Here is a 13,591-nt window from a genome sequence, read left to right as displayed (position 1 = left end):
TCACTGCCAGTGACAGGGGGTTGGAACTAGATATTTAAGGTCTCTTCCAACTCAAATCATGCTATGATTCTATGATTCTATGATTTCATGAATATTTCTGGGCAGGGATTAATAATGAAAGTCTCTAAGAAAATTTGGAAAACAGTGAGCCCACATAAAATGAGGCAAGAGAAAAATACCTCATTAAAGAGTACCTAAAAAAGTTACAACCTACCAGAGCTTGTAAAATTCCTAAACTTTGTTTCTAAGACTTTCAAAGGTTTTCCTCTGAGGTGGTTTAATCCATAGGAAAAGACAGTGCTACAGTAGTTACCAGAGATGAAACAGTTAGAGATCCATCCTAGCAAGAACCTTACTTTGCTCTGAGAAGGCGGATGGGGCTGATGATCAAAGACTCCTCCAAGCCCAGGAGGAGGCTGGTGAGGAGTATGGTGCTCTGACACTGTACCTGGTGTCAGCAGTCTGGTGGAAAAGAGATCAGAGGGATGAAAACATGAAAACCTTGCAGACTGGTCCCTTGTGCCTGGCCTCCATCAAGTGTCAGAAACCCAACATCCCCAACTCTCTCTCCCCCATGGCTGTTCTCCCTAGCTTCCCTCCATCATGCCTGCAGGGTGACACCACCAAAGTACAGAAGAGCTCAGTGGCGGTGGGAGGTACATCTCAGAAAAGAGCTGGTGGGAGGGGAGATCAATCCTGAGATACTGCAGCAGCAAGCCCAAAACTTGACAGTTCACAGATGCTTCCAAGTGAGACTTACCACAGGCCTTTTATAAAAATGTGGTTTAGTTGGAGACCAGTAGCTTATATATCAGAGATTCCAATAAAAACAGAGTGAAGATGTCAGCGCTTTTGCAAACTGTTGTCAAAAGCTGGCGTTATGCATATGTTAAGGAAAGAAAAAGGAGAAATTAAAAAGCCCCATCATGGTTGAGATCTTTGCAGCAGCTCTATTACAGTAACATAAAGCAATAGCTGTGAAAACAGTAGTCAGAGGAGTCATATTTGCAGTTGGATGAGTTGGTCCCACCAAGCCAACCCATGCACAGAGGTTCAGAAGGGAAGAACATGAGAGGGCACTAAGTTATCTATCGTGCCTGAGCATCACTGCCTTCTCAAGGAAATAAGATTTAATTTCCATGTGCAGGATGCTGAACCATTGAGGAAGGTGGTGGGTCTTCTCTGAGGACGAGGAAAAAGATAAAATCTGATGTTGCTGCACAGGAACTTGTGGATGCTGAGGCTGAGTGTTTAATGGCAGCTGACCACTCTCAGTAGCAACTTGGAACAGAAACTTGGGACCATGCTAAAACCAACTCCCGGTCCCACAGTCACAGCATGAGATTTCACAGAATGGAAAATACCCCTTGGCCTACTGCCCTTCATCTCCTATGCTCAGTGATGAGAGGGTTGTTCCCCTTGTCCATAACCCAGCCCTAAGACTTCGTTTTCTGCAGGGATCTGCAAAGGGATGCTCCATCTGCTTCAGGAGCAGAAATCCCACTTGGGTGGCAAGTACTACCGCAGTGGTACCTAGGGACATGATTTGGACCAGAGATGTTTCTGTTCATTTGGTGACAAGCACAGCCTCAAAGCGTGAATCCCCCTTTTGTCCATGGGACCCATGGCACAGTCCATTTTTAACTTTTCGGGATATTCTGGGAAAAATAAAACAATAAATAAATAAATAAATAAACGAACAGAACCAAAGCATGTTTTTCTCCATTACCATAAAAAGGGCTTGTGAATGCATGGTATTAGTATCCCAAAAGCTATTAAACTCCTTAGTGATGAGAAACAGATGGAAAATAAGACAAAAGAATTCACAACTCATGTTAGACTGAATTGAATTCCTTTAATTTCACACAATGAATAACATATGAATAGGATTAACTTTTTTTTTTTTTTTTTTTTTTTAGTTAAGTGCTCTATACTGTGCTAACCTGATTTGGTAGCGAAAGGACTGAGCTTTGTTTTAGAAAAAAATGTTTAAAAACCAACATCTAAGATCATGAAGGAGCATGACATTAAAGCATGCCAGATGTATCTAAGCCTCAAAGAACATCAAGTCCATATCCATTTTTAAATGTACAAAAATGCTTCATGAATAAAAACTGTTACAAAAAGAACATTTCAAACAATGTACAAGTTTTTTTTCTTGCCTCTATATTCAATAAAATACAAATACATTTTTTTGCTCTAAAATATGTTTACATACAATCAAAGTAGAACATGCAAATTACACTTTAAAAAAGGCTTTTAAAAACCACTTATGAATACAAACTAAAAATTAGCCAGCACGACTTATAGAACAATCTTGTGCCCCATTCGTTTGATTTTTTAATTTTTTTTGAAATACAGTATATACATATTTAACACTTCATGTGCATTTATTATTTAGAAATAGCTTAAAAAAATAAAGAAAAAGAAAAATAAAACAAACCAACATGGGATTGAACTGCTTCCCCATGTTGTCCAATTGGCAGCTCTTTTCATGTTTTTACTTTTTTTTCTTTTTCTTTTTTTTTTTTTTCTAGTAGTGTTTTATACAACCTAGGCAGGCATCTTAAGGAGATCTCGAATATGTGTTCTTTGTTGAAATGTGCTTCTAATTATCTCAGAACTGCTGCACCCCGGTTTTTTGGATGATATGGAAGGAAGAGGCATTGCAAGGCATGATGTTTGTTTCCTCAAATCAGAAAACCATCCTGTTGTTGGTTTTTTTTCCTTTTTCCTGTCTTTTTTTGTTGTTCATTTTAGTCTTCAGGATGCTACTTATATGCGTTTAAGAGCAGTCCTGAATCAGGGCCTGTGAAAATAAGAGTTGGGGAAATCCTTGTGTACAGAACAGCGACTCCTGTTTACTTGTCGTATTGCTGTAGCACTCAGAAGCCCCAGTGATGAACAAGCACCTCATTTTACCAGACGCTACCCAAAAAATGTAACAACACAAACAGAATATTCTACACGAATGGTCCAAAGCATTGCTGTCAAGTGGAGAGTCATGGGCCATGCTGTAGGATACCCTTGTTATACCTTTTTTTCTTTTTTTTTTCTTTTTTTTTTTTTGAATGACAGTTACTCAAAAACATGCAAGGTGCTTCACAGAAAATTTGATATCGAAGGGCTCAAGAAATTGGCAGTATGAAGCTCTTGGAGACACAAGTGCTTGTGTATTTTTTCCTCTCTCTCTCTCTGCATGCTTATCCCCATTCCTCGTTTTATGCTGGGTTGAGGAATACAACTATGCAATAAGATCCATGGAGAGGATGTAAACCCGTAGCTTCATTTCATATGGCTCACAGCCATGCGATCTTTTTTTATTTTTCACATTTTTATTGAAGCATTCTAGGATGTGTGAATCTGTGACCCAGCAGAGATGTTTGAAAGGTCTTTTTGGTCTTAATAAGCAAAAGGGCTTTCACCCCTGTTTTATACAGTTCTTGGAAACGTGTGGAGATAATTTAGAGAGTTCCTTGGTAAATCTTCCTAGTGGTGGTGCTGGTGGTGGGAAATCAAAAAGCTCATTACTTGAATATTGTTGGGTAATAAATTGCAGGAGTGGGATTTTAGCCTTAAGCCCTAAAACTAAATCCTTTATGATCTGCATGTAGTACATCGCCTTATAATATTATTCTGTCAGCAACTTGCTTATCATCTTTATAGACTATGCAACATGCAGAACACAAATTCTGAGAGCCATCTAACAGTATATTCAGCCTGCTTTCATACAAATTAACAAGCTAATCTCTCTGCCAGTCAGGGCCAGCTGCACTAGGCTGTTGTTTGGACACACCTTGGGCATCTGGACAGAGTCCACCCTACACAGACAGCTTGCAGCTACCAAGTCTTGAACGCTACCCCTTGTTTCTCTAGGATCATAAAGACCTCTGGATTTTTTTTGCTCAGTGAAGCATATATTGGGGTGTACCCTCTGAGTGAATTCTCTTCTTAAGTGCGGTGCCTCTAGCAGCATTTTGGATAGTACTTTTTTGGAAGGATAAGAGCATTTTTTCGCCAAACCTCAGGAACATGGGAGGCAGCAGCCTTTCCCTAGCAGTGATCCTTCCCTAGGCGGGACATATCCCAGTGCATCTGGAATCCCAAATCCAGATCTTATTGACACTCTGTGAGGTCTGACACATCTTGAAACCATGACAGGCGTTCAATGACAGAACTTGGCCTTTTCAGACCTTTGCTCCACTCACTCCACATTGAAATATCCTTCAATGCTAATAAAACAATCACTGAAGGTAAAACTAAACGTGTTGTTGTCTGGCTTAGTTTCAGCTTATAGGGTACATGGATACCAAATTTACAGTTTTTCTTGCATTTTAAGTGACACTGTCACCTATTTGCAGGCCTAAAGGAGAGATGGAAAAAAAAGAGATTTCTGAATCAACCAAACCTCATCCAATGCTTTTTAAGGAAGAAGGGAGGAGCTCAAGGAGGTTTAAACATTTTTTTTTTTTGCAGGCCTATGACTTCAGTCAGTAACACTGTGCTAATTCAAGACAACTGAAAAACAAAATTTTTTGTAGCAGAATGAGCGACCGGCCAGTTTATTTCTAAGCTGCATTAATTGGAAAACAAAAAGCGCAAATGATGAATGATGCAAAACAAATTCAAAACATAATTCTGCAATCCCTCTTATCAGTTTTAAGGAGATACTAATGTTTGTTCCAGCCTTTAAAAAAACCAAAACCCAACCTTCTCCCAGCCCCCCAGCCCAATCCAAACACCAAATGCATTCAGTTTTAATAACCTAAGGTGCTATCACAGAAGAAAAATCAGTCTCTAAAAATAATGAGCTGTATGTTTACAGTGTCCCTTTAACACCGTAGTCTTGATATGATTTTTGTAAATAAATAACAAAATAGAAACACAATATTTTTTTGTGGTAACTTTTTCTGTTGGATTTGCTCTTGGGGATTTTTTTTTTTTGTTTGTTTGTTTGTTTTGTATTTATTTAGTGTCGTGCTATTTGAAGTTTTCTTGGCAATAAGCCAGTTCAAAGATTTCTCAAAAAAGGGAATAGCAGTTGGCTTGTGAATCGTTAAATAATTTCTATCCCCTCTCCCTTGCTGGAATTTTCCCTCCCCCCTCCCATTTTAATATCCATCTTGCCATGCCAGGTGTTAAGTGTACTGAAGGGCTTTAAAAAGAAATGAAACAAAATTGAAAGTACCTATTTCAAATTTCAACAACTGGCTTCTTTTCTAACTCATTGTTACTGCAATGGAACAGTTTCACATTCAGTCTTTGTTTTAGTTAAACTTTTTAACTGGGCTGTGGAAATGGAGCTTGGGCATTTTGCCCAAGTTAACTTGATGGCTAACGTACAACTTGAATGAGAAATGTACAATTTGAACTGACCATTTAAAGAGACGATTTGTCACACACAGTTTGCATCCATGCAGACTGAGAGCTTTATAATTACAGTATGTACAAAAAAAAATCTTTTTTTTTTTAGTTTATTAAGGCAACCACAACTTGGAGAACATGTCCAAAGTGGCATTAATACAATTGCAGTGGTGATACCCTTTGAACATTTTATTTTTATTTTCAGATAAGAACACTTATTCTTTTTTCTTTTTTAAGAAATAATTGCCAAGAAAGAACCTATTTTCCATAAGGTTTTGTATTCCTTTTTTTTTTTTAACAATCTACTTTATCTATTTTCTTTAAAAGAACATATCAAGGCATTGCTACCCAATGCAAATTATTTGGATCCTGGGATTCCCGTCAATTTCACTGGGAATTGCAGGTGGCAAGAACTGGTAGGTTTGGGCCCTGTCTTTTTACTCTATTTTTTCTGTTCTGTTTTTTTTTTTTTTTTTTTTTTAATCTTTTATCTTTTTTATATTCTTTTTTTGGTGATTTTGTCCACGTTTACTATAACTATATTCCCCAGAAGTGTCTTGCTGTTCTCTAGTCATATGCTCTGATCATGAAAACAACTTGGTTGATGCATGACCTCTTTTTCACATGCCATTGAAAATGCCAAGTTGCTTCATAGAAACGTGCTATCCATGTATACCTTATTTCAAATGTTGTGATAGTCTGTTGTTCCTTGGAATAGCACTCGGAATGAGTGTGCACGTGTGTAAGGCTCTACTTTTCTATTGCCTATATTGCAGCTAGTTGTAACTAGGCAAGTAAATGAGACAGAAATATATTTCTAGCAGGAGTCAGGCGTTTTGGGTTATGCTGGCCCAAAGCCTGGTAGGTATATAAAACTGGAAAAAAAAGAAAAAAAATCAAACAGATTATAACCAAGATCACAGTTGAGAAAATCACACTATTCTTTTTTTTTTTTTTTTTTTTTATGTGGTTGTTTTATTTTTTTTTTTTTTGTTTATTTTTTTTTCCTTTTTACAGTGATTTCTTCTATGGTATGGTTACTCTTAGTTTCACCTGGCCCGCCAAACAGAATCAGAGTCGAGCACACAGCTCTAGTGACAACGTTCAGCTCTCTGCGAGGATGACCTCCCACCTCCAGGTTACGGTATGAGAACAGCAATGCTGAGATGCTGATTAGTTTTGGAAACTGTGTAAAGTAGATGCTATCCCCAACGTTGAAACACACCCCCCTCCCCCCTTATCCCCAACCTTTCCCACAGCCTTTCCCCCTTTTTTTGGGGGGGGGCTGAGGCAAAAGCGATGAAGAGGAAGATGTGAATCCCGGCTGGCACAGATTTCCACAATGGGCTCTGGCCACCGAAGAAATGAAAAAGTCTGTTGTTGCCGCAGGGGCAAAGTGGACTGTGCTCCTCCAGTCCTTCAGTCTGGTGTGCCCCGCTACCAACACCCCACTATCTGGTGAGGTGCTCTGGCCTTACGGAAGGCCTTCATTTTCACTCCCCTTGCCTTTCCGGTGCCGCTTCACTTTCACGTCTTCCTCTTCCTCCTGCATGGTCTTGCTTTTTCTTTTCCCAACCCGGGGCATCCGGGGCAGAGGGAGAGGAGGCGGAGGAGGAGGAGGAGGAAGAGGAGGCGGCAGGGGTGGCGTCTCTCGAGCCATGTGTATGACAGCCTCAATGGTGGCCATGATTGTGTCTTGAGTGGCTGCTTGCTCCAATATCAAAGGGTTGAGTGTCGGTCTCTGACCTCGTTTGCTGGGAAGGTCAATGCATTTTTCCAGAACTGGCATTTGGTCTCTGGAGTCTTCATCGAAGGAAAGGGGTTGCTTCCGAGGACGCCCTCTCCGCTTCTTGACGAAGTTATTGCCTGTCTTTGATTGTCTCTGCAGCCGCTTGGCTTTCAGGATCTTGTTCACATGATCCAGGTTCTTCTTTGTGGACAGGATCTTGGTGTAGTTGCACATCTTGCGCACTTCGCACTGGATTGCCTCAATTTCACGGCGCTTGAACCTTTTCTTCAGTGGTGAGCTGGCTGTTGGGAGACAAGGAGAGAAACAGGGGTAAGTCAAAAAACAGTGAACGGAAACTCTCTTTTGCATGCTTTCAGCATCATGAATACTGAATACTTTCAAGTCTAGCAGGCTGAATATGACTACTGAAGAAGTGATGTCTGTAAGAAAGGTCTCTGAACAGAAGAACAATTAAAAAGAAGTAAAAAGAGTATTTATTAGAGTCCCAGAAGAATTGCTGTTGCCTTCTTTTTTATTGACCTACTTGAAAATACAACTTTGACTATTAAGCAGTCTTCAGAGATTTCTCTTCATGTCTCCCCACTTCTAGAGCAACAAAGCTTTTCTACAACGTTTCACCATGGGTTTGCTTCTCATTTCTAAACCTCTAGTGGGAGGGAAGGAAAGACTGCTTGGAATAGCTGTCATATTGGCTCACTGTGACTATTAAACTTCTATACCCCAAGAATACACTCCTGATGTTTTCACCTCAGCCTTTAATACTTATCATGCAAGTTAGTATGGAAGAGTTTGTTACTGAAACTAGTGGGCACAGACTAGCTGTGTGGGACACTTCACCTATGCCAAATTCATTGCCCCTAGCTGGGCTTCTGTGCTATCATCTCTGCAGATACCAACTGAAACTACTCAATCGTATAATTGAGTTTAATGGCCTCTAAAGTAAGTTTACTCCTGGTTCAGATCACTTACTTTAGACCTGAGTGAAGTCCAAAGTAGTTAAGTCTCTTGCCAAGGTCACATTGTGAGTCACTGTCAGAGCTGGAAAGAGTACCCAACATTTCTTGGCTCCTGGTCATTTGCTCAGGACAAGAGACCTTGTTCATTTTTCTTAAATTGTCTCATAGTCCTCTACTGAATGTGACATCCGTTCAGAGTTCAGGATTTGCTCACAGACAAAAAGTAACTTTGTGAGAGAAACAGAATGTATTAATTCTGCTGTTGCAATAACTGGTGCTCCCTTCCACTCGTAACATATCTGTTTTGCGCTGCTGGAAACAAAATGATGGAGTTCAGTACTTCTTTTCATTAAAGAATAAAACATCCCACTAAGTTAACCTCAGCCCACATCTACTTGCAAACTTAATTTACACCTGACTGTCAAGCAGTCATTTGGGTTTGAAATCCTTGAAATTTCCAGAGCAGCCAAGATTTCGAGAAAGGTTCATTTGGAGGTTATCACTCCCTTCATATCTAACAGACTAATCTGTTGGTGGTAGTTTAAATCAAGTTGCTATTGCAGCATTTTCTGTAGATAACCAAGAGCTGTCAAGTGGTAGAATCTCCTGTTTTCGCTATGGGCTATGACAGATTCAGCATACAAACCTCACTCACTGGCCCCTCCTCTTGGAGAGCATAAATTATTGGCTCTCATAACGCCATTGCTTGGATTCAGCAAAGAGCTTGCATAAACAAACCCAAGTTACAATGCAAGAATTAGGAGTGAGTCATAAACAAAACACAGACATATGCTCTCTTATAAATAAAAGACCTGGATGGCCAACTTCCCAAAGCCTGGTTTTCATTAATTACGAAACAAAATACATTTTCCATATGTAACCCACTCCCCACACCAAAAAGAAAAATCAAATCCACTTGCAGTTTGTGATTCACAGAGGACAAAAGAAAGGAGGAATGCAGTCATTTTGGTACCAAAGAAAAAGAGAAAGGAAATGAAATATCCAAGTTGCTCAGAAGCTAATTAGTTGCACAAAATTCCTCTCAAGTAGGTTGCCCCTAAAAAGTATAGATGCAAGCACCCTAAAGGGAAGTGGCAGTGAGCTATTTCTCAGTCATCTGATCAAAAAAACCTTAAGTCCCTGTCACACTAAAGGATTACTCTCATCTGGCCTCACTGGTGATTGACATATACAGTCTTAGTATTTCCAGCTCTAAGTATTTAACTTCTTTGAGTTCCCCCCAGATCCCGAGAGTAGCTTCAGGTCAAGAGATTGAAGAAACCAAATGTTTGGCACACTCTTCATATTCATGATCCACCTTTTGCCTCTTATTGCTATCGTTAGGGTACATTTTCAAGACTTTTTTGAAAATTACCATATTCAAGATGCAATCTTTTTCCCAGAAAGTAAAGCTGAAATTTTTCAGTTGATGATGGAAATCTTGAAGATGAGAAATCTAGCAGAAATATGGGAAAAATTTCAAGGTTCACAGTGAAATCAGGAGATTTGGCATTATTCTCCACTTTCATTGGAAAGAAAGTAAGCCAAAGGACAGGAAATGAATATGAAAACCAGCATTAGCCAAGTATGTGCAAAGATATTACGTTTTTACTGAATTTAAATATAGTTGGTTGTTTCTGCAGCTATTAACAGCCTATCACAGTCAATGGAGATCTGTTCTGTATAGTTGTTAGAGGATGACCTTCATTTCTTAAATGGGAATTCAATGCAATTTAAGGTGACCTTGAACATCCTCCTGACACCCTGATGCTGGACAAGAAAGGTGCAGGTCTGTTGTCTATCCTGCCAAATCCAACAGGTGTCTGAGGCACCCAAGAGGTCCAGGTCCCCCAGGGTGACTGTCCAGTGGAGCTTGAGGGTGAGTAGGCAGTGCCTGAGTAGAACAAAGATAGCCATCTATTTTCTGCCAAACTGCCTAGTTCTCCAAAATTAACTGATAGGCACACAATTATGAGTAGGAATCTACACTTACATGTAGATCTATAAGCTGAACACCACTCTCAGTGTCTTACTTCACATTGGATACTTTTTGGCCTCATAAAACTTTCAAGATGACAGTCCGTATTCTTTCAGAATGAAACCTTTATTTTCATTTAGAAAAAAAACCTTCACTGTTGTTTTATGTTGGCTAACTGCATTAATTTTTCTTTCATAAACATAAATGCTTTAGGGTGTTTATGACTTTCTCAGGAAGCTTTTTAGAAGCTACTAATAATGCTTTTGCTTTTCTTCCTAGCAAGCCTCTGGATGTTCAAGCTCTAGAAAGTGTTTGAGTTGTTTTACGTAGTTTGTCAATAGTCAGAATGCATGTACCAAATAAATAATATGCTTTCAAGTCAGGCTTTTAAAAGGAGGTATTAAGAAACCTAATATTATTTTGACTTTTCAGAATCAGGGACATCTAATTCTACATTTGGTGTAGGGATACTATGTGGAAAAGAGTTTGATGGGTCTGCAGGGGGAAGATTTGATGAGGTGTACATATGACAAAATATCTGGGAGATCTGCCAAAATAAACCACTATTGAAGTGAGAGCCATTAGGTGTTATCAATTCATCTGGAAGCTCTTGGTGAACAGTCTTTGATATAAAATATTTTCCTGTATTGCCGTATGATATACTGCTCTGCTGAAAACCAAAGCTAAATACTAATCTTTTTCATTTTATCCAGACAGATCCTGCCCAACCCTGTACCCACGTTGTTCTGCATTGTTTTTAGGCTCTGTTGTTCTCTTCCTGCACATATTTTGCTGTTTGCTGTTTGCACATGGAAACATTGCCTTGGGAGGAAGATTTTTGTCTTGCTCTATCTAGTGGAATTCATACAGAAAGGTTTGAAGAGGAGATGGGGAGTAGTAACACTACATGTGCAGGCATATGAAAGAGGGAATGTGCTCCTACAGGGATGATGCAATATGATGGCAAGCTCCAGGTGCTGGGGATACATGGAGGGGGACAGATTTTACACAGAACAGTTATCTCCCTACACCTCTTCAGGCTGCATGGCCATGCAATGTCTGTGTGAAGGCCTGAACTATTTAGCAAAATACAGACCAAAGTGAAGAGAAACTAGGAATGCTTGACACGTCACAGGTGCTTCTACTTTTCCTTCATTTCCCCACCCTCCAAACAACCTCACCTAGCTGTCTCATACAAACAAGAACTTTAAAACACAGCTTTACACATTTAAAATAAGGCACATGGAGGCCCAGTGTTTCTCTCCTCTCCGGGGTGCACAGCTGCAGTGAGGCTCCATCTCACAAAGACAAATTGAAAGAGCCACAGACCATGCCAGGAAGACACTCAGAATTGATAAAACCTGGAAATAGCTTCTGAGGCAAAGAAAGAAATCTCTACCAAAACAATGCATTTCCAAGTATAGCTTAGAGCAGGCTGGAAGACCCACTCCAGCACAGTGATGTTGAACAAGGTAGATCAGACCCCTTAGAAGTTCCCCATCGGTCCCCTACGTTTCTTCTGGATAGCTTTGTTATGTCTGCAGTACTCAAATCCTTCTTACTGCCTGTCATTCTCCATCCCTTTGGAATTGCCTGAGGCCAGTTGCCAGGACATGGCACAGAGAAGACTGTTCAACGGCTGGGCTCAGTTTGTCAGCTTGGTTTAAATGGAGGAATTTTCAAAGAGCTCCCTATTAATTACAGGAAACCCATAGCATTGTCCTGTTTTCCCATTAACACAGTTTCTTTCAGTTTTCAACTAAATTATTTCAACATCTGGGCTACAGATAAAGCAACAACTTAATTAGACTTCTGAAAATGGAAAGAATGAACTATGCAGTCAAGCATACACTTTCATCTTGAAACTGATCATAAAATATTTGTGTGCTTTCATTGTCTGCTGCACTGAAAATCTGTCCTTAGTTCAAATAATAAGGAAGTATTAAAAACTAAACAGAGAATCCCGATCCTTTAATATAAAAATTTATCTTTCTAGAGGCTACTTGTTTTCACTATTCATTCAGGAAATGAGAGGAAAATCAAAAGGAGTGCACTGAAACAGCACATTCAATTAAATAATTAAATATGTGATAATTCCATAACTCAGTGATACAAACATATTTTGTGACTGTGGTATCAAAGGTTTGACAAAACTTTGAGACTCCTATTATCTGCACATAAGGTAGTGTACTGTGGCTTCTCCATTCACTGGAAATTAAGACACAATACAAGGTTAACTTCTCTAACCCTACCCAAGAAAAAGCATGATGATGCTTGAATGACTTGGCTCAATTTCTGACTGTATAAAGCTATCACCCTTCTGATCTGATTCAAAATAGAAGCACAAAATATAAGTTGATTGAAAAACATGCTATTCAGACTTATTTATTCTGATATATTTTAAATCACTGTTCATTGCCCCAGACAATTTTGCATTTGCAAGACAGAATATTATGCTAAAATCACTGAAGTATGTAGAAAGAAATCTCAGCTGCTCCTTGACTATTCATAGTGTATTCTTTGTGTATTCTTTGTGTTCGTGTTACAGCGATGGGAACATTCAAATAAATGAACAACAGCTCTGAGAAAGGAACCCAGGAGTCTTGCTTCAGAGTCCCTTGCTAGATCATACAGGTTGGTGCTACTTGTGTTCTCATTTCACAAATGGTGGTATGTGGATAAAATAGATCTGATATGCCAAGATAGGACCATGATAAGTAAGTGTTAGAAAAATTACAGCCTGATTATCACATTAGATATGCATGTTTGCAGCTACCTCTCCAATCAGGAAGAATAGTACAAGCATATGTTGTTCATTGCAGTGCTAGAAGGAAGAAGATGCGGAAGAATTAGAGGGGATGGAGGGAAAAAACATTACCTGCTTCAGATGTTGCTGATGATGAAGGTAAAAGAGATAACACTGGAGTCGACATTGCAACACTGTCAACAGCTGCTGGTTTCCTTCTGGTCATCATGTTACAGGCAGAACTTTCCATTTTACCATGAAGTGAAGTCTGGTCTGCTTTTAAGTGGGGACCTGCAATTCCTGAGGGAAGAAACAAAACGTGGATGAATATTGATGAAATTACATGTCTGGGAAATATCCGGAAAGGAGTAGTCAGCTGCTGTCCTTGCCATGCTGGTATATTTCCATATTTCCCCGTGTAGGTGTCTGTAGTATGGTCTTGATACCAGCGAGGATCATCATTGTTATTTGGCTTTGATAATTTTGCTTAAGAACATACAACCATGGGTCTCTATAAACAATGTAGCCAACATAATAATTCCACATTATTACTTTTTCTATTCCAAGTAAACACACACCCTGACACGTGTGTAAAGAGAGACCTGCTTCATATCTCTATTTAGTGGAGTTGTCTATCTGTCATTCCCTGGGTAGTTTATTCTCCACACTTACACACTTCTAAAATAACCTGACCCAGTGGGTGTTTCATCTGAGTAAGGAGCACACACCAGGAGCAGCCTCCATATGTAATCACCTGTCTAAAGTACATTAAACATATTTTTAGGAGTTCCCTCCCT

General features: G+C 39.5%; 1 protein-coding gene across 3 annotated transcripts in view; it reads right to left on the bottom strand.

The window, feature by feature from the left end:
* Window positions 1-1,835: 1,835 nt before the first annotated feature.
* Window positions 1,836-13,591, bottom strand: part of SETBP1 (SET binding protein 1) — a 269,322-nt gene continuing 257,566 nt past the window's right edge. For all 3 annotated transcript variants that reach the window (XM_030511888.1, XM_030511890.1, XM_030511889.1), the window contains 2 exons: window positions 12,927-13,094; window positions 1,836-7,395 (listed from right to left, as the gene is read on the bottom strand). In XM_030511888.1, coding sequence (XP_030367748.1) covers window positions 6,839-7,395; window positions 12,927-13,094 — 725 coding nt within the window. In that variant the 3' untranslated portion in view covers window positions 1,836-6,838. The remainder of the gene's footprint in view (window positions 7,396-12,926; window positions 13,095-13,591) is intronic.

This window comes from Strigops habroptila, chromosome Z (assembly GCF_004027225.2).
Source record: "Strigops habroptila isolate Jane chromosome Z, bStrHab1.2.pri, whole genome shotgun sequence".
Classification (NCBI taxonomy): Eukaryota; Metazoa; Chordata; class Aves; order Psittaciformes; family Psittacidae; genus Strigops; species Strigops habroptila.
The sequence above is the reverse complement of the archived record's forward strand: the minus strand, read 5'-3'. Positions and strand labels throughout refer to the sequence as shown.